This window comes from Halichoerus grypus, chromosome 11 (genome assembly GCF_964656455.1).
Source record: "Halichoerus grypus chromosome 11, mHalGry1.hap1.1, whole genome shotgun sequence".
Lineage (NCBI taxonomy): Eukaryota > Metazoa > Chordata > Mammalia > Carnivora > Phocidae > Halichoerus > Halichoerus grypus.
Window position 1 is genome coordinate 9,983,662 of NC_135722.1, and position 18,748 is coordinate 10,002,409.

Here is an 18,748-nt window from a genome sequence, read left to right on the forward strand (position 1 = left end):
ACTGTTCACCTGACAACTGCAGGATGGCAGGCCCACCCCCTCAGACACGGCCGGCTGTGCTATTGGGGGGCTGTCGGCTCAGAAGTCTCCCAGACCTGCTGGTCCCTTAAGGCTGCCCGGCTTCCGTATCGTGAACCCTTCCTCTTCCTCGAGCCACGGCAGCGTGGCGGATGGACTGACGGATAAATGTGAGACTCTCAACCGTGCCAGCATAATCTCTTCTCCTGGTGATGTTTAAAAATATGAACCAGGTTTGTGAGTGTGCCACCCTGGCCGGAGCTGTGACACAGACCAGAGAACCTCCAGATAATGCCCGAAGCCAGCAATGACCCCAACAGACCCCCTCCAAGGCACGGAGCTCGGGCAAAGGGGTTTGGCTTGTGCATTCTGAAGACTTGAAATGATTAAGAGAGGCCAGAATGGGAAGAGAACAGCCTTTGTGAGCCAGTGTGACGGGTCACGAGGCAGCCTGGCAGGCAGGACTCACAAAACCACTTCAGGTGGGCAGCGCAGGGCCAGAAACTCCTCTGCCAGGCCCCGGCTTGGAAAGAGGTCACTGAGCAGTGATGTGTCAGACTGAGAGCGATGGGGCCGGCTCCCGTTCCCCACAAGTCCTTGGGGGGCTGCTGGCCCTTGCTATTTGTTTATTAATTTTTAATAAATGCACTGTGGGCTGGCCTAGTTTTAGTTAATGCCTAATAAAGGGAAAAACTGTTTACATAGCACCCCTGAGTCTGACATTGAGCAGCTGAAGTTAGCAAGATCCTTCACTGTCTGAGCTGACACAAGCCAGCAGCCTGGGAGGAAAACAGTTCTTTAGAAGCATGCCAGTCCCGGGTGACAGTGGCAACAGCTGAACATCATGTTAAATGAGACAAAATCAGGGTCAGGAGACCTCGAAACCCTGGGGGCAAAAGGCCCAAGCTGCCCACTAGGCCGTTGGGGTGGGCTGCGGGAGCGTCCAGAATGGATGGGCAAGTCGCTGCCCAGTTTGTGTGCACATCTTACAGTCCAGCTCGCTCCACAAACTCTCCGGCTGCTTAACGCCCTCCACCCAGCACATCAAACGAGTCCCCAAGTGGCCGGAGTCTGTGGGAAGCCCCAGGGGACGTTCTCTTGAGAGCCCTGCTTCTGCCTCCCAGCTGTCACTCTGACGCCTGCTTCTCGCCTCCAGGGCGTCTTCTGTCTCCCCTGGCTGCTAAGACACCCCCGTGATTCTCTAGCGGGCTCGGCTTTCCCACCTGCACAGGAGACTGCCCCGCACGAGTTCTGGTGACCTCAGTGACATGCCAGGTGACTGGTGTTAGGAGGCGGCTTTTAAGTCTCAGGCTGAGGCCTCGACCAAGCGTTGTTGACACCTAATATCTACGTAGGCTGAGTGTGCTGGGGGCCGTGGAAGAGTTTTCGAGCTTTTTCTCTTCTCATCTGAAACTTACAATCAGCTAAGATAGGGAGAGTCATCACCCCCATTTTATGGATAAGGGAATGGGGGCTCAGGGCAATGCACTCAGCCAACAGATGAGCAGCGGAACCGGGATCTGAACTTGAAACCAGTGCCGACACCGCTCCGTCACTTACGCGAGCTGCCCTGGGCATCCACAGGCTTACTCTGGAAAGCACCTGGCAGGTTCACGGTCTCAGAATGATCACGACTTTGCCCTAACTTTGCAAAGCATGAATTCCTACTAAGTTTCCACCAGTGAAGAGTGGACTAGTAGAAAGTTCATACGCTTTGGAGGCAGAACTAAAGGAAATTGTCACTTTCTGACTAAATAGCTACTTGACCTTGGACAAATTGCCCTCTGGGCCCACTTTCTCATCTACAAAATCAGTATAACACGACTTGTCCACAGGGGTGCTGTGAGGCTTTCACAGGGTCGTGTAAGTAAAGGCTAGCTCTCTTCTCTCCTTAGCAGGGGACACCGAGGGGCAGGGAGGACCAGGAGGAGGCTCTCCAGAATGCTGGAAGCAGGCATGTCTTCTCTGCGTGCATCTCCTGTGATCACCAACCCCGTGCTCATCCATCCCGGGCTGCCTTCTGAGGTCCACACCCTCGGCTGGTCCTGGCCCAGCTTGGGTGCCGACAGCTCTGACTGGGTTACAGATCTGAGGGCAAAATCCCGCCAGGAAGACCACTGCTAGCCACACATTAGTCTTCCGGTCCGGGAGCTCAGCACTTCCAACCGATTCCTTCTAAGATGTTACTGCTTGTGTGTCGTCAATTTGTCAACTACAATGATGGGGAAGACTGCAGAAATACAGAAAAAGTTTGCCATCGTGCCACATGGGGATAAACCCTGTGGTTGTCACCTTGTATAACTCTGGAGACAAATGACTATGGATTATGTGAGGACAGAATTAAAATAATTGTGTGAGGGCCGGGAACTGTGATTTTTCCTTCATAAAATATTCTTTAATATTTAATTATCTTTCAGTTTACAGAGTGAACGTTCTAGAGAAAATCTGATGAGGAGGATGTGGACTTGTCAGTAGCATGCCCACACATCCCTGCTTGCTGCCCTCGTTCTGCCTGCCGTGTCTCTGAAAGATTCAGCTCAGGGGGCTTGGGTCTGCTGTCCTGGCAGGAAGGACCCTACTGGGCGGGAAAGGGGGGGGTGGGGGGAGGGATTTCACTTGAACAAAGCCCTGGGCTGCTGGGGAAGCTTACCACCCAGCCCCCACAGCTGGCTGCCTCTCTGCACTGAGCACACACTTCCGGCTAAAGCAATGAGCCAGCACCATCCCCTCCCCGACACTGCCCTCCTGTGGCAGAGGCCCGCCTCGGGAGCCGGGAGCCAGAGAAACAGGCCAGAGTGCCGGCAACACCAGCAACCGCTTTTAGTCTTAAAACTGAACCAACAAAGTTTTAGAATGAGTCACACCCAGTATTTACATGTCCTGAGAGATGGGTCCATCATTTGAAGCAAGACAAACAGTCTGGGTGGGCTGAGTGTCTCAGGAGAAGCAGGAAGTCGAGGCCAGTGTCTATCCTAAGTTAGGGTCCGTGGACCGAGCCCCCACGGCAGGCGGCGGTGCACACCTCAGTGCGGCTTTTCGAAGAGGTATTCCAGATCTGGGGCGCGCAGCCTCTGCTCTTTGTTTTTGTTTTTAGCAAAGTCTCTCAGCAGTGCCATGACTTCATTTTCAAATATTTCTGGGGCTGGTTTTGCTTCTGCAAGAGAAGAATGGGCAGAAAGAATGATGTCCATTAATACTCAGGCATGGGGACCCTGACCCTTGAAACTCTGGCCTTTGCAAAGAACCAGTAGATATACAGCCTGTCTCTACTCTTCCTCTAAATATACACGGTGGCCTATAGTGGGAGCTGGTGAACCATGGCTGCCTGCACACGTGAACAGCTCTACCGGAACAGCTGCTCCCATCTGTTTACGTGCTGTCCACGCTGCTTTTGCACGAGGATGGCAGAGGTGAGTAGTTGGCAACAGAGACCATATGGCCACAAGACTAAACTATTTACCGTCTGGCCTTTTATGAACAAGTCGGCTGACTCCTGGCCTGTCCAAGCTCGGCGGCACTATTTTGCTCTGCACTTGGTATTTCAGTGTTTTCTGGGTATTGTGTTTCTCCTTCCAGCTTATACATTTCCTGAGGCAGAAGTCCTAGGTTGTACATGACAGACTAGTAGCTCTACCAACTTCAGCAAAAAAGAATGCATTAGAAGGCTATCAGAGGTACACAAAATGGACATGAACCTGGAGAACCAGATGCGGATGGATAGGCCACAAGGGCTTGGACAGCAAAGCCACGAGAGTGCCGTCTTGGGGGTGTGCAAGGGGGCCCAGTATGCCTGCTTACCTCCCACCTCTCCACCTGGAGACACTCGCTTAAGATTCCAATTACAAGCAAAGCCTCCCACGGGGGAAGCTTAGGTAATGTGCTCGAGAATGACCCTCCTATCAAGACTACAACGCTGGGAGAGAGAATTCCTCAAAGCTTAATTCCCCCTCACTCAGCACAGAGCCCAGCATCTAGTGGGCTTGGTGTTGGGTTTTTTTTGTAATGATCGAAATAAAGTCCAGGAGGTTTAGGCTTCCCCCAAGGACGGTGCAAGCTGGAAAGAACATTGTGCTCATCCTAATAAGAAAAGCCAGAAAAACTACAAATAGCATGACTTTCTGTGAAGTCATCCAAGAACCGAGGTCACAGGGCAACCAAGTAGAATAAAATCTAAGGGAAGAGAAGCCCCTCAAAGGAGAAACTGTACATGAGCACCTGCTCGCCTGAGACAGGGCCCAGGAAGAAGAGACACTGGATACCATCCGGACAGGTAAGAAGAGTTCGGCTAAAATTTTTAACCAACTGCTACAAGCCAAGTCGGGGCTAGCCCCAGACACCACATGAGTGAGTACACGCCCTACGGGCTGTTCTCAACAAACCTCCAGAGTGTGCTCCTGACCAAGACCAGGTTCAGAGCAAGAGGCGGGAGAATGCCTCCCTCAGAGATGTAGGCCAGGAGCAGCGAAGCAGCCAACACCACAAAAAAAGCATAAAGCCTAGCCCAGCCCTTCTCCTCTACCGAATAAAAGCCTTAAGAGACTGGGAGTAGGTCTGCAAATCCTGTCTCCTACTTGGAACATGTGAGGACCCATTTGGGATGGTGAAAAGAGAAAAGGGAAAAAAAAAACTCGTCCTGTGGGACAGACAGGGCCACAGAGAAAGCCCACCTAAGACCCAGGGCCACAGGGACTGAAGGTGAACCAGGATAATGGAGACTGCCCTCCCAACTTTGCTCCCCGCAAGTGGGAAGTAACAGAGATCTACTGCCGGGAAAGGGCAAGAGCATAGAAATTCCCTTTGAGGCACAGAAATAGAAGGGGGGACGCCTGGGTGGCTCAGATGGTTAAGCATCTGCCTTCGGCTCAGGTCATGATCCCAGGGTCCTGGGATCGAGCCCCACATCAGGCTCTGTGCTCAGCAGGGAGCCTGCTTCTCCCTCTCCCTCTGCCTGCCTGTCCGCCTACTAGTGATCTCTCTCTCTGTCAAATAAATAAATAAAATCTTAAAAAAAAAAAAAAAAAAGAAATAGGAAGGCTGAGAGCTGAGGGTAGAACAGGAACATGGAGAAATACCCTCCAGAAACTCAGCCCCTGCTCTATGCAGATGGTAGCAACAGAGGCTTATGGTGCAGTGAAGGGGAGCAAAGCAGTAACAGAATCTAGGTGAGCTTAACTCCTAACTAGACTGACTTGATCCCCATACTAACAGCCTACTGAAAGCATGCCCATTTCTAGGCATAAATACTATTTACTTCGCTCTTTACGGTCTTACTTATAATGTCTAATGCTCAATCAAAAATTATGATACACATGTGCACAGAAGAAGAAAAACACAACCACTGTGAAGGGACAAAGCAATCAATAGAAAAAGCCTTGGGGATGACCCAGATGTTACAACTATTACGGAATTTAAAGTAATTAACATGTTAGGGCACCTGGGTGGCTCAGTCATTTAAGCATCTGCCTTCAGCTTGGGTCATGATCCTGGAGTCCCGGGATGAAGCCCTACATCAGGCTCCCTGCTCAGCGGGGAGTCTGCTTCTCCCTCTGCCCTCCCCCTGCTCATGCCCTCTCTCTCTCTCAAATAAATAAAATCTTAAAAAAAAAATAACTAAAATATTAAAGGTTCTAGTAGAAAAAGTAGACAAGGGGCACCTGGGTGACTCAGTCAAGTGCCTGCCTTCGGCTCAGGTCATGATCCCAGGGTCCCGGGATCGAGCCCTGCATCAGGCTCCCCACTCAGCGGGGAGTCTGCTTCTCCCTCTGCCCTCCCCCTGCTCATGCCCTCTCTCTCTCTCAAATAAATAAAATCTTAAAAAAAAAATAACTAAAATATTAAAGGTTCTAGTAGAAAAAGTAGACAAGGGGCACCTGGGTGACTCAGTCAAGTGCCTGCCTTCGGCTCAGGTCATGATCCCAGGGTCCCGGGATCGAGCCCTGCATCAGGCTCCCCACTCAGCAGGGAGTCTGCTTCTCCCTCTGCCCTTTCCCCTGCTCATGCCCTCTCTCTCTCTCCCATTCTCGCTCTCAAATAAATAAAATCTAAAAAAAAAAAAAAGAAATATGTTAAAGGCTCTAGCAGAAAAAGTAGACAAAATGCAGGAACAGATGAGCAACTCCACTAAAGAGCTGGAAATTGTAAAAGCCAAATGTAAATGTTAAAAATAAAAATACAGTAGCAAATAAGCAGATTGACCTCAACAGGCTCATCAAGAGACTCAACACTGCAGTCAAGGAAAGAACTGGCAAACTGGAAGACAGGTCAATTAGTCTTACACAATACAAATTCCCCAAACTGAAACATAAAAAGAAAAGACTTAAAGACACAAAACAGAATCCAAAAGCTGGAGGGTAAAAGTAAGCAGTGTAATGGGATCCAACATGCCCAGAGAACCCAAGCAGGAAAAATACCAAGAACAAACATCAAGACATATCATATTCAACAGCTAAAAACCAAAGATGAAATGCTGTATACATTCAGGAAGAAAAGATACATTACATATATAGGAATAAAGAGACACAGCGGACCTCTTGTCAGAAACTACACACACCAGGAAACAGCACATGGTAACGCTATAGGAATTGGAAGTTAAAGGTATGATGAAGGTAACCAAAACAGCAAACCCAAACCCAGCACAGCTCCCAACCAGACAGACTCAATCCTGCACACTAACAGCAAAACAAATGGGCCCCTGTAAAGTGCTGAAAGAAAATACTGTGAACCTGTAATTCTACACCCAGTGAAAATACCTCTTAAAAATGACAAAAACAGAGATAATTCCTAATAGCAGAGCTGCACTACAAGAAATATTAAAGGAAGTTCTTCAGGCAGAAGGAATAGGATACCAGATAGAAACATGGATCTATACAAAGAAATGAAGATCTCCAGAGAGAACTAAAATAAAGGTAAATATAAAATATATTTGATACACTGTTATTTATTACTGTACATATATAAGACATACTATAAAAATTATAATTTAGGGGCGCCTGGGTGGCTCAGTCGTTAAGCATCTGCCTTCGGCTAAGGTCATGATCTCAGGGTCCTGGGATCGAGCCCTGTATCGGGCTCCCTGCTCCGCGGGAAGCCTGCTTCTCCCTCTCCCACTCCCCCTGCTTGTGTTCCCTCTCTCGCTGTGTCTCTGTCAAATAAATAAAATCTTTAAAAAAAATAAATAAAATATATAATTTATATAAATTATATATATAAAACATAACTTATTCTTTTGCTTATTTTAAACTGCTCTAAACAATTTTAAATTGTCTAAAATATAGTATAGGCTTACAACATAAGTAGAATTAAAAAGTACGTTAACGGGGCGCCTGGGTGGCTCAGTTGGTTAAGCGACTGCCTTCAGCTCAGGTCATGATCCTGGAGTCCCTGGATCGAGTCCCGCATCGGGCTCCCTGCTCGGCGGGGAGTCTGCTTCTCCCTCTGACCCTCCCCCCTCTCATGCTTTCTCTCTCTCATTCTCTCTCTCAAATAAATAAATAAAATCTTTAAAAAAAAAAAAAAGTACGATAACAACAGCACTAAAGATGGCAGGGAGGAATTGGGAGTATATTATTGTGAAGTTCTTACATCTTATGTGATGCAGTATAATATAACTTGAAAGGAGACTGATTCATTAAGGATGTATATTGTAAAGCCTAAGGCAAGCACTACAAAAAATGATAACAGGAAGTATAAACAATAAACCAAAAATGGAGGTCATATGAAATTTAAATTCTCAATTAAAAAAAACATGGAAAATAGAGGGGGAAAAGGAAAAAAGAAAAGATGGAAAAAACAGGAAACAAAAAGACAGTAATTTTAATTCAACCACATTGTTCACTGAATAAATGCAAATGGCCAAACACCCCAATGAAAAGATAGAGACTATAAGACTGAATAAAAAAGACTACAGGGCACCTGGGTGACTCAGTCGATTAAGCATCTGCCTTCGGCCCAGGTCATGATCCCAGCGTCCTGGGATTGAGCCCCACCGTCAGGCTCCCTGCTCATCAGGGAGTCTGCTCCTCTCTCTCCCTCTGCCTGCTGCTTTGCCTACTTGTGCTCTCTCTGTCAAATAAATAAAATCTTAAAAAAAAGAGAGAGAGAGAGAGACTACATATGCTATCTATAAGAAGCTTGATCTAAATATAAAGACAAAGATAGGTCAAAAGTAAAGGAATGGTGTGGAAGGCAGACTTCTAGGTTGGCCCTCAGTATTTCCCACTCCCCTGGCATACAAGCCCTGCATAATCTTTAGGACTGTGAACTTGATGATTTTCACTACTAGGTTATGTTATATGGCACAGCTGACCTCAGAACAGGGAAATTATCCAGGTGGTTCTGACCTAATCACACATGCTCTTTATTTCATTTATTTTTTAAGGGGGGGACAGGGAGAGGGAGAGAGAGAAGCTTAAGCAGGCTCCACACCTAGCACGGAGCTCGATCTCACAATCCTGAGATCACGACCCGAGCTGAAATCAAGGGTCAGATTCTTAACTGACTGAGCCACCCAGGCACCCCACATGTGCTCCTTAAAAGCAGTGTTCTCCAGCTGGTGGCAGAAGGAAAGTCAGAGAGATTTGAAGTGTTGAGAGGGATTCCATGTGAGGGAGAATCTCCATTGCTGAGATGGAAGGAACCTTGTAGCAAGGACCTGCAAGTGGCTTCCAGGAGCTGAAAGAGATTGACAGGTAGCAAGACAAATGGGACGTCAATCCTATAACTATAAGGACATGAATTCTAAGAACCTGAATGAGCTTCCAGACAGGAATGCAGAAAAGCTGACACCAATTTCAGACTGCGTTCTAGGCCTATAGAACTTCTCACCTATAGAACTATGAGTATATGTGTAAATATGTATGAACTAAGTTACCTAAAGTCACTACCTTTCTAGTAATTTATTATGTAGCACAGAAAACACAGATGGGAAAAACACATACCATGCAAACAGTAATAATCAAAAGAAAGCTGGCGTGGCTAAATTATTATCAGACACTTCAGAACAAAGAATATTATCAGCAATAAAAAAAGACATTATATATAATGGTAAAGGAGTCAATTCATCAAGAAGATTACAACAGTCCTAAATATGTTTTCATGGAACAGAGGTTCAAAATATATGAAGGGTAACAGAGAACTGAAAGGAGTAATAGACAAATCCACAATTATAACTGGAGATTTCAGCACTCTTCTCTTATTAATCAACAAACAAGTACAGAGGAAACCAGTCAGAATACAGAGAACATGAAGAACGGCATCAACCAAGTTGCCCTGGTTGACATTTACAGCACACTTCAACCACAGGTGCAGAAGACACGTTATGTTCAAATAAGTGTACACAAGACATTTATCAAGTATCACAGCCATAGTTCAGGCCATAAAACAAATTTTGAGAAACTTAAAAGAACTGAGACTACACAACCTAAGTTCTGTGGTCCTAATGGAATCAGTAATAGAAAAATATCTGGAAATATTTTGAATGAAACTTCTAGGGGCGCCTGGGTGGCTCAGTTGAGTCCCAGGATCCTGGAATCGAGGAGCCCCAAGTCAGGCTCCCTGCTCAGCGGGCAATCTGCTTCTCCTTCTCCCTCTGCTCCTCCCTCTGCGTGTGTTTTCTCGCTGTCAAATAAATAAATAAAATCTTTTAAAAAAAGAAAGAAACTTCTAAACAACTCATGGGTCAAAGAGGAAGTCAGAAGGGAAATTAGGAATTGAATGAAAATGATAACAACACATCCAAATTTGCAACATGAAACTAAAAAGCAGTGCTTAGAGGGAAATTCATAGCATTAAATGCTTACAGTAGAAAAGGAGGTCTCAAATCAATGAGCTCAACTTCCACCTTATGAAACTAAAAAAATAAGAGCAAATTAAGCCCAAGACAAGCAGAAAAAAAGGAAATAAAGAGCAGACATCAATGAAATTAGAAAAAGAAAAATAGAGAAAAAAACGATGAAATCGAAAGCTGGTTCTCTGAGAAAATAAGTAAAATTGATAAAACTTTTAGCCAGACTGATCAAGAAAAAAGAAAAACCCCCACAAATCACCAATATTAGAAATAAAGGAGGGACCTTACTACAGCTCTTCAGACATTTAAAGAAAAAGGGAATATGACCACAACTTTATATCCATAGATTTAACAGCTTATGTGATGTGGCCAAATTTATTAAAGACACACTAACAAACCTCACCCAAGAAACAGGTAACTTGAATTGTTCCATAGCTATTAAAAGAAATTAGACCTTACAGTTAAAAACTTCCAACAGAGAAAACCTCAGATCCAGAAGGCTTCCCTACCAAATTCTACCAAATATTTAAAAAAGAAATAATACCAACTCTATATACTCTTCTAGAAAATGAAAGAGGAGAACACTTCACAACTCATTTTATGAAGCCAGCATTACCCTGATCAAAACCAGATAACATTACAAGAAAACTACACACTAATACCCCCATGAAGACAGATACAAAGATGCTCAAAATATTAGCAAATCAAATCAAACAATACATAAAGACCAGGTGGTGTTTATCACGGGAATGCAAGGTTGGTTCAATATTTGAAAATCAATCAATCAAAAATTCATCATATTAATAAACTAAGGGAAAAGAAATCATATGACCAAATTATCACCTCTACAGAAATGCCTAGAAAGCACCTGACAAAATTCAACATCTATTTATGAAAAAAGGCTCAATATACTACAAGCGGAATGAAATTTTCTCAATCTGATAAAAGGCATTTACGACTATTCTACAGTTAACAGTATATTAATAGTGAAGGACTGAATACTTTCCCCCTAACACTGGGAACAAGCCAAGGATGCTCTCACTGCTACTATTCAGCATTACACCGGAGAGCCCAGACAGTGCAATAAAGCAAATTAAAGATATAAAGGGCATACAGACTGGAAAAGAAGAAAACATTCTCTGTTCAAAGATGACACAGCTGTCTACACAGAAAATCCCAAAGAATCTACAAAACAGCTTCTAGATCTGAGTGAGCTTAGCAAGGTCACAGTATACAAAAATCAACTGTATTTCTGCATTCTACCAACAACGGGAAATTGAAAATTTTTCTTAAAGTACCATTTATAATAGCACCAAAATATATGAAATACTTAGGTACAAATCCAGCAAAATATGTCCAAAATATTCTGAAAACTACAAAAGACGGATTGTAGCAGTCAGACTTCTAGGATGGCCCCCAATGATCTCCACCTCCAGGTATCATGCTCTTGTGTGATTCTCAGCCCTACCCCCTGCCCTGGGCTGGACCTAATGACTTGATTCTAACCAAGAGAATATAGCAAGGATAACACAATGTAATTTCCGTGATTAGGTTACAAAATACCGAGACTTCCATCTTGCTAGCAGACTCCTCTCTTGCCTTCTTGGCTTGCACGCTTTGAAGAAGCAAGTTTCCAAGTAGGAGAGGCCCTTGGGACAAGGAACAGAAGGCAGCCTCTAGGCAACAGCCAGCAAAGAACTTAGGCCTGCAGGTGGGGAACCTATGAGGAACTTAATTGTGCCAACACGAGAGAGAACTTAAAGCAGATCCTCCCCTAGCTGAGCCTCCAGATGAAACCCCAGACCCTAGGCTGACACCTTGATTGTAACTTCGTGACAGAGTAAAGCACAGCACCCAACTAAGCCATGACTGGATTCCAGATCCACAGAAAGGCTGAGATATTAAAGGTGGGTTTGTTTAAAGCCAGTAAGTTTTGGGGTAATTTGTTATACAACAATAGATAATATGCTGATTAAAGAAGTCAAAGACCTAAGGGTGCCTGAGTGGCTCAGTCGATTAAGCGTCTGCCTTTGGCTCAGGTCATGATCTCAAGGTCCTGGGATCGAGCACCACGTCAGGCTCCATGTCAGGGTCCCTGCTCAGCAGGAAGTTGGCTTCTCCCTCTCCCTCTGTCCCTCTCCCCAGCTCATGTGCTCACTCTCTATCTCAAATAAATAAATTTTTTAAAACATTAAATAAATGTTAAAAAAAAAGAAGTCAAAGACCAAAATAAATGGAGATACAGCATGTTCATAGATTAGACAATTCTAAATTGCTAAAGGAATTTTCCCAAATTGATCTGTTGATCAACACAACTCCAATCAAAATCCAAGTAGGGTTTTTTTTTGGAGAAACTGAACAGGTGATTCTAAAACTATAAAATTCCTAGAAGAAAACAGAGAAAATCTTTGTGACTTCGGATAAGGCAGATTCTTAGACACAGTATGAAAAGCACAATCCACTAACTCACCAAATAAAACACTGTACTTCACTAAAATTAAAAACTGCTCTTCGAAAGACAATGTTAAGAAAATGCGAAGACAAGCCATAAGTAAGGAGAAAGAAATTTGCAGGACACGTATCTGACAAAGGATTTGAATCTGACATCAGTAAGGAACACTCAAAACTCAATTAGAAAATGAACCAACCCAATTAAGAAAAAAACAAAGGTGGGCTAAGATTTGAAGAGACATACTAGCAAAGATGTATGAATGGCAAATAAGCACTTAAAAAAGACCCTCAAGGGGCGCCTGGGTGGCTCAGCCGTCTGCCTTCGGCTCAGGTCATGATCCCAGGGTCCTGGGATCAAGCCCCGCATCGGTCTCCCTGCTCTACGGGAAGCCTGCTTCTCCCTCTCCCACTCCCCCTGCTTGTGTTCCCTCTCTTGCTGTGTCTCTCTCTGTCAAGTAAATAAAAAGAAAATCTTTAAAAAAAAAAAAAAAAAAAAAAGACCCTCAATATCCTTACTCATCAGGGCCATGCCAATTCACTACAGTGAAATATCACTGCCTATTTCTTAGAATGGCTAAAAACAAAGACAAATAAAATCCTGATAATACCAAGTGCTGGTAAGGATGGGGAACTTCACATCCAGTCCCTGACAACTGCTAGTTTGTTTTCTGCCCCTACAGTCTTGCCCTTCCCAGAATATCATAAAAATGGCATCATACAGTATGGATGGCTGGACTGTGAGTCTGGTCTCTTCTACTCAACACAGGAGGGAGCAAACTACAGCCTCCTGCCGGTTTTTGTACGGCCTGTGCGCTAAGAATGACTTTTAAATGGTTCAGGAAAAAAGTCAAAAGGGTATTTCGTGACACATGAAAATTGTATGAAATTCCAAGTTCAGTGTCTGTCAGTAAACTGTGACTGCGACACCGGAGCAGTGTGTGCACTCCAACGGCAGCAGGGAAGACCGCACGGTGTGCACAGCCTCAAGCACTTCCTCCCTGCCCCATCAGAGAGAAAGTTTGCCGTTAACTCCTACCATGTGACTCAGTGACCCTTCTCTGGGTATTTACCCAAGAAAAACTACAACCTACACCCACAAAAAGCTATATGCCAACGCTTATAGTGGCTTTATTCAGAATCGCCGAACACTGGAAACACCCTGACGTCCCTCACCTGGTCAACAGATACACTGTGGGGGTACAGTCACATGATGGACTTTTACTCAACAATACTGAAGGACCAGAGAGTAAATATTTTATGCTTTGTGGGCTTCCCAATGTTTATATATGCCCCGAGACTCTGTATTATCACACTTTACACTCAGAACCTACAGAATGATTTGTTTTATGACTCAAATCTGGACTGGAAACATAAAACCAGAAGACCCAGAGTGTGACAGAAATGGATGAGATATACCCTAATATCCATTCTCCCATTTTTCCTTGACAACAGAACGCCCGATGTAACTGGATACATGAAATAGACTCTATTATTTTTTCATCATGATTAGGCGTCATCATGTGACTGAACTGTGGCCAATGGAAAACTAGTGGAAGTGTGGTGCATAACCTCCTGAGAAGGATTTACAAAAAATAAGGCGTGTGCTTCTACACATTTTCTCCTGGCTGAAACACAGACGTGACAGAGAGAGTCACAGCAACCACCTTTGACCACAAGGTAGATGGCACATGCTGAGGATGAAGGAACACATCAAGGGGAATCTGGACCTCATGACTTCTGAATAGAATGCCTACCTCTGGACTGCTGTTATGAGAGAGAAATACAGTCCTGATTTGTTTAGGCTACTATTGTTTTGATTTTTTTTTTTTAACCTGATAGTCAAAGCTAATCCTAACTATACACAGTGAGAACTGTTCTTCCCAAAGGCAGTGCTGGAGTGAAACTATCGAGGAACTCTTGCTATGCAGCTTTCTAGAGCTGTCAGGTTCCACACCATTCTCAGCCTGGTTTTTCTGTAACTCTGCCTTTCCACACCATTCCACTAAACTCCCCTTTTGCTTATGTTAGACAGGTTTCTATTGCTTGCAAACAAATAACTTTAATAAAACAATTTTGCACACTTTGAAAAATTTGGAGAGTGCTGGGGTTGAGGATCGACTGCATGAACAAAGAAAAAAATTGCCTAGGACACAATTCCAGACCCAAATCAGTGCGAGTCATCCTATTTTTCACATCATGCTGCTTGCTGATCATGCCCAGTACCTGTGGCCCAGTAGTAAATATCCCAGTCATTACTGGGCTCATTAATCAGACGATCATAGAGGTTCAGCTGTTTCTCAGTCATGTGGTGCAGATATTCTTTAGCAAAGAGGCTAAAACAAGAAAGAGAGAGAACAAAGTTGAAAAAGCTATCTCCAATAAAAGAGAAAGTGACACGAAGTCTCATATTTCCCTACCTAAGCAGAATACAGTTTTCCAACATTCCCCTCTTTCTGCTCTCATAGAGCAGCCGGGCTCTTTTGGTTTCTATGGACTCATCAGTTCGCTCCTGCCATGGAGGCAAAGGGATTTCAATCATGTCTTTTTGGGAATCTGTTGGGCTGTCACCTCTGTAGAAACGGCTGAAAGATGGTGTGCTGAGCAAAGGAGACACTAGATGGCGTCTTGACAGAGCAAGCATCTGAAATAAACCACAAACATCTTTATAAGGACTACCATCACTGTCATTCACTCAACACTTACTAGGTGCTAAATGCATTCAATCTCATTTAGTTCTTAAGAAATTATGTTGAGGGGCGCCTGGGTGGCTCAGTCGTTAAGTGTCTGCCTTTGGCTGAGGTCATGATCCCAGGTCTGGGATCGAGACCTGCATCGGGCTCCCTGCTCAGCAGGAAGCCTGCTTCTCCCTCGCCCACTCCCCCTGCTTGTGTTCCCTCTCTGTCAAATAAATAAATAAAATCTTTAAAAAAAAAAAAAGTTATGTTGATACTGTCCCCACTTTATAGCATAGGAAGCTGAGGCTCAGAGAGGTTAAATAACTTACCAAGGTCACCCAAATAGTCACTGCAGTTAGGATTGGAACCCAACCCTAACTGCAAATGTGCTCTTAACTAGTACCTTTCCGGAAATTCTCCAGCAGAAATATTTTCTCCTTCCTTTATATTCCCTTAGAATTCTTATAGAATGGTATATATTTTAGTCACCTGCTCGTGTTGAAATCTGAGCATACAGTGATGGCATGGTCCCTAATCCCCCAAAGGCTCCCAATCTAGAGAAGGGCAAAACCTATCAAGATGCAGTGAGAAGGTAGTGACACCAGCAGGATGATGGGACAGGAAGTCCCACACTCTCTCACAGAGACACCAACTCAACAATACATGCACCAATTCCCTTTATGAGAAATCCAGCAACCAGGTCAGAGACTCCTGAAAAAAGAAGCCAGCAAATCCTTGAACTGTGAATTTACATGCACAAGCCTGGAGAAGACCTAGCCACACGAAAAGTCTGAGAGACTCCTGGAATCTCTAGCCAAGCTGACTGGTGAAGGTCTTTCTTTGTACAAAGCCAGTCCAAAAAGACTGGGAGGGGTGACTTTTTTTCAAGTGTGGATCGAACATAAAGTTGCAAGGGACATGAAGAAACAGGAATACATGGCCCAATCAAAGGAACAAAATAAATCTCTAGAAGCTGACCCTAAAGAAACAGAGGCATATGAATATCCTGACAAAGAATTCAAAACAACTGTCAACAAAATGTTCAATTAGCTTACGAAAGCAAGGCATGAACAGAATTATCAACAGAAGAAATATTAAAAAGAACCAAACAAATTTTGGAACTGAAGAATACAATAACCAAATGAAAAAAATTCACTACGGGGGTTAACCGGCAGACTTGATCAAGCTGAAGAAAGAATCAGTGAACTCAAAGACAGGTCATTTGAAATTTCCCAATCAGATGAAGAAAAAAAAAAAAGAATGAAAAAGATTGAAATGCGCCCAAGGGACTTATAGGACATCATCAAGCAGACCAATATAAATATTATGGGAACCCAGAAGGAGAAAAGAGAAAGGGGCAGAAAGCTTATTTAAAGAAATGGCCAGGGGCAGCTGGCTGGCTCAGTCAGTAGAGCATGCCACTCTTGATCTCGGGATCATGAGTTCAAGCCTCACGTTGGGATATAGTACACTTAAAAAAAAAAAAAATAATAATAATACAAAGAAATGGCTAAAAACTTCCCAAATTTGGCGAAAGAAATGAACATCCAAATTCAAGAAGTCCAAAGGACCCAAAGGACAACAGACAGCAACACAAAAGCATATGAAAGCATAAAGATCACTGGTAAAGATAAATATACGACAAATACAGGATACTGTAATAGTGGTACATAATTCTGGTATAAAAGTTAAAATAGAAAAACATAAGCTAATGGATATACAACACAAAAATATGTAATTGTGGGGGCGCCTGGGTGGTACAGATGGTTAAGTGACCGACTCTTGGTTTCTGCTTGGGTCGTGATCTCAGGGTCCTGAGATCCAGCCCTGTGCTGGGGCTCTGCGAGTCCGCTTGGGACGCTCTCCCTCTGCCCCTTCCTCCCCACCCCCCACCTCTGTACACATGCGTGTTCTCTCTCAAATAAATAAATCTTTTAAAAAAATATATGTAATTATGGTATCAATAATGTAAACTGTGAGAAGTAAAAGAGTAGTTTTTTTGGTACATAACTGAAGTTAAATTGTTATCAGCTTAAAATAGATTATTACGTTTTATGTATGACCCATGGTAACCAAGAAGAACACATCCATAGAAGATACACAATAGAAACTGAGAAAGGGATTAAAGCTTGTCTACACACACACACACACACACACACACACACACACACACAAGACAGTGAAACACAAAGCTATAAGACTGATAGAAAACAATTAATAAAATGGCAATAAGTTCTCGATCAGTAATTATTTCACACGTAAATGAACTAAACTGTCCAATCAAAACACTAGAGTGGCTAAGTGGATTAAAAAACAGGATCCGGGGCGCCTGGGTGGCTCAGATGGTTAGGCCGTCTGCCTTCGGCTCCGGTTGTGATCTCAGGGTCCTGGGATCGAGCCCCACATCGGGCTCCCTGCTTGGCGGGGACCCGGCTTCTCCCTCTCCCTCTACTGCTCCCCCTGCTTGTGCTCTCGCTCTGCCAAAAAAATAAATAAAATCTTAAAAACAAACAAACAAACCAGGATTCAAGTATATGCTGTTACTACAGACTCCTTTTAGATGTAAGAATACATAGGCTGAAAGCAAAACGATGAAAAAAGATATTCCACGCAAAGGGTAGCCAAAGAGCAAAGATGGCCCTCCTTATGTCAGTCAAAACAGGCTTTAAGTCAAAAATTGTCACGAGAGATATGGTACATTATTATATAATGATAACGGGGTAAATGTACCAGGAATATAAAACAATTATATATACAAACAACATCAGAGCACCCAAACATATGAAGCAAACTGACAGAACTGAAGGGGGAAATAAACAGCAATACAATAAAAATAGATTTCAATATTCCACATTCAGTAATGGATAGACCATCTAGATAGAAGATCAATAAACAGAAGACCTGAACAACACTATAGACCAAATGGACCAAAACGGACACGTATAGAACATTTCACCCAACAGCAGATTACATTATTTTCAAGGATGTATTCCTTGGATGGGAACACTCTCCAAGACAGATCACCTTAGGATGCAAAACAAGTCTTACCAAATTAAAAAAGATTAAAATGATACAAATGACCACAGTGAAATGAAACTAGAGATCAACAGAAGGAACACTGGAAAATTCACCAATATGTGAAAATTAACACACTCTATAGCTCATGAATAACCAATAGTTCAAATGGGTCAAAGAAGAAATCAAAAGGGGAATTCGAAAATATCTTGAGACCAACGAAAACGCAAGATACAAAAAAATTATGAGAAGAAGCACAAAAGTAGTACTGAGAGAAGTTCACAGTGTGAAAAGCCTACAATTAAAAAAAAATGATCTTAAGAAGTGGAATCATAACAGGCATTAGCCAAAAGAACAGACGTAAGAACACAGAGAAGCGGCGCACAGAGGCGGTGCAGCCAGCTCCACCTGGGAAACAGGTGAAATCTGAATTGGGTCTCTGAACGCGACAGGCACACAGTGGGCTAAGAAAAGAGTGGATGTGACCTGAATCTCCTATGTTGCAAGGCGGATCTCTCCTTGGTTCTGCCCTTGCCCTGGGCTATCAGGCAGCTGGATGCTCCTCGCAGTCTCCATGACTGCGTTGGAAGACGAGACTCAATCCCCACTACGGCCTGCCCAGGACCCTAAAACCTCCACTCTCCTCACCCGTGCCAGACCCGGGAACATGGTGGCCACCGCCATCCTTCCCGACCCACACCGGAAGCCTACGGCCCGGCCACCTCCGGGAACTTCCGGACGCCTGAAGTACGGACTTCAGCGCTGAAGGGCCTGAGCCGGAAGATGCGTCCCTGCGTATGGCGGA

The 18,748-nt window shown here is 44.0% G+C and overlaps 1 protein-coding gene across 1 annotated transcript; it reads right to left on the bottom strand.

Annotated features, from left to right (window-relative positions):
- Positions 1 to 2,386: 2,386 nt before the first annotated feature.
- Positions 2,387 to 18,745, bottom strand: SDHAF2 (succinate dehydrogenase complex assembly factor 2). The gene is made up of 4 exons (XM_036097935.1): positions 18,592 to 18,745; positions 14,671 to 14,894; positions 14,477 to 14,586; positions 2,387 to 3,172 (listed from the first exon to the last, which is right to left on the bottom strand). The coding sequence occupies exons 1-4, from the start codon at positions 18,625 to 18,627 to the stop codon at positions 3,042 to 3,044; spliced, it is 501 nt and encodes a 166-aa protein (XP_035953828.1). The 5' UTR covers positions 18,628 to 18,745; the 3' UTR covers positions 2,387 to 3,041.
- Positions 18,746 to 18,748: the final 3 nt, after the last annotated feature.